We start from the raw sequence: 2,500 nt of genomic DNA, 5'->3' as shown, positions 1-2,500 counted from the left end.
GCAACATCAGTTTGAACACACTGGCTCTGTGTACTGTGTATATCATACCTTCACATGTATGGCTTTCATAGTTCAGTGGCTCTCGGATAACTAGGCTTTTACAATTATTACAAAGGAGCTCCTCCACTGCTTCAGAAGATGCTGTTTTTAGATGATTCGTATGAACACAGAGAGCCATTTGTAGAGGATCGATCCCTCCATTCAATTTGTGCTCCGCTTTCCGTACGGATGGAGCCCGCGACAACCTGTGCAGAAATATATGTTCAGCCCAAACCGTGTCCCTCTAGGGAGCTTTAAGAGCCAGAGCCACTGAACCATTTCTACAACTAACCCTCATCTCTCCTCCCTCTCTTTCTCTCTCTCTCTCTGTCTCTCTCTCCCTCTCTTTCTCCCTCCCTCTCTCTCTCTCTCTCTTCCCCTCCTGGAGACAGAACGGAGAGAGGGAGGCCGTCGGAGGAGGCGGCGGTGGTATCCCACAGGGGAAGGGCGATTACCAGCCGGGCGAGGAGGACCTCGCCTCTCACCGATCGTCCACCAGCAAGCTCTCAAGGTCCCCGGGGAAGGCGGCCAAGAGGCCCAAGAACATGCAGTGCAAGGTCACCCTCCTGGACGGCTCCGACTACACCTGTGTAGTGGAGGTGAGAGGGGCGGGGGGGGAGTGAGGGAGGAAGGACGAACGATCCCAGGGCTAACGGAGGAAGATAAGAGGAGAGAAGGAGAGAGTGAGTGAACCAGAAAGAGGGGGGAGGAAAGGTAGGTAGCGTGACAGCATGTACACAGGTGAGAGGGGGGGAGGGGAGTGGAGAGGAGGGAGGAGAGGAGGAAGGGAGGAAAAGGAAGAACGATCAAAGAGCCAAAGAAGAGAGATAAGAGGAGGGCAGGGGAGAAGGAGAGAGCGAGGGAGCCAGAAAGGGAGAGGAGGGTGACAGCATGTGATTTCACTTGGAATTACATACAGGCTAACTTGGAAGGACATCACATACGTTTTTGCTACATTCCATGTTTCAGTATACTTCTGAGGAAATGACAGGCTGATGTGATCTTGTATTTTATTCCTCAAGGGCAGTGGCGTTTTAGAACATCCCATTTTCTTCTGTTCCGTTGGTGCCATTTATCAGAATAGAGACAGATGAAGGAGCTGTGGCCCACAGAGCAGGGGAGATGTGAAGAGATAGATAAACAGTGACGCCCAAACAGCATACTGATGGGCTACTAATGGCGATGGGGTGTGATGGGTGGGAGAGAGCTGTTATGATGTGTGCAGAGCTGCCTCGACTCAGACTGAGTGGGCTTGTCAGTCTGGGTCTCTGATGGGATGCCATTATCCCACACTTTTGTCTCTGTCTCTCTCTTTCTCTCTCTCTGCTCCCTTCTGTTATATTCAATTATTCTTTTTTTTTTTGGTCAACCATTCAGTGAATGAGGGGATGGCACGATGAGAAACACTTCAAAAAGAAACAAAAAATCCCTGTAATGGAGTTGAACAATACAAAAAGTAATTTGCTCTCTCTGTAGAATCTACCCTGCTGCTGGTTCACCATGGGCGCTGTGCACGCTCAATGGGGAGGCTCTTCACAGGCTGTTCTGTAGCTGTGATATTGTTGATATGTTTGTCAGCAACACAAGCCTGATGCCCCTTCCATGGTTCAAATCCAGGTGGCATTGTTCTGAATGATTTCAGCACTTTAGCACAGAATAGATCATGCTACTGTCTTTCAGAATAGCATTCAACACTTAGCTCCATTGCTTCAATTGTGCTAGTCTCAAAGAGGCATACATAAGGCTACAGTGTTGGCTGAAAATATTCAGCCTTTGTGATATTGTCTGACTGTTATATATAGCATTTCTGAATATTGCCAGGGTGTCAGTTTTTAGTAGTGTTTGCTGTGTGATGTTTGGAAAGGCTTTTCGTTTCTGAGGAACATTTCCGCCCGCTTTGTGAACTTATGCGGCTGAGCTCATGTGCTAATGTTGTTTGTCATCAAATCTCTTTGTTAAGCAAAGCTTAGACTGCGCACTCTTTCATCTCTCTAGGGAACTCTGTTTGTGCTGTGTGTGTAGCCATCAGAATGACTCCCATCTCTGTGTTTCTTGTGTCCCGCTGTCTGCTCAGTTGCAATCAGAATGTAAGCGCTAGGCACTGCCATGTTCTTTCTCTCTGAGATGAAAAAATATCTTTATTTTCCTGATTAATCCATGATTGTTGGACATCCAATCTCTCTTTTTGTTTTTATTCTTTCATACCCCCAAAAAAGCAACGCAGACGTCCCTGGAAAGGGACGTGAAGCCCTCCCGCCTAGCCTGTCACTTTGTTTTAGACTCAGAATCCATCCATCATGCCGTATAAATCCACCCAGCCAGCCCGTCATATTTACTGTTCGGGGCTGTCTGAGCAGGACAATGCTGAGTTCAAAATCACATCAGCCAAGAACTGGAAACCAATCTACTTAGTGCTGCTGGGCCGGCTAACCCTGGATTTGGCCAGATTAGTGTTTACATC

At 47.8% G+C, this 2,500-nt stretch overlaps 1 protein-coding gene across 9 annotated transcripts in view; it reads left to right on the top strand.

The window, feature by feature from the left end:
- epb41l3a (erythrocyte membrane protein band 4.1-like 3a) overlaps nt 1-2,500 on the top strand; it is a 44,241-nt gene that overhangs the window by 13,309 nt on the left and 28,432 nt on the right. For all 9 annotated transcript variants that reach the window (XM_042067950.1, XM_042067947.1, XM_042067946.1 and 6 more), the window contains exon 3: nt 432-638. In XM_042067950.1, coding sequence (XP_041923884.1) covers nt 432-638 — 207 coding nt within the window. The remainder of the gene's footprint in view (nt 1-431; nt 639-2,500) is intronic.

This window comes from Alosa sapidissima, chromosome 17 (assembly GCF_018492685.1).
Source record: "Alosa sapidissima isolate fAloSap1 chromosome 17, fAloSap1.pri, whole genome shotgun sequence".
NCBI lineage: Eukaryota > Metazoa > Chordata > Actinopteri > Clupeiformes > Clupeidae > Alosa > Alosa sapidissima.
Note: the sequence above shows the minus strand (reverse complement) of the source record. Positions and strands in the feature narration are given on the sequence as shown.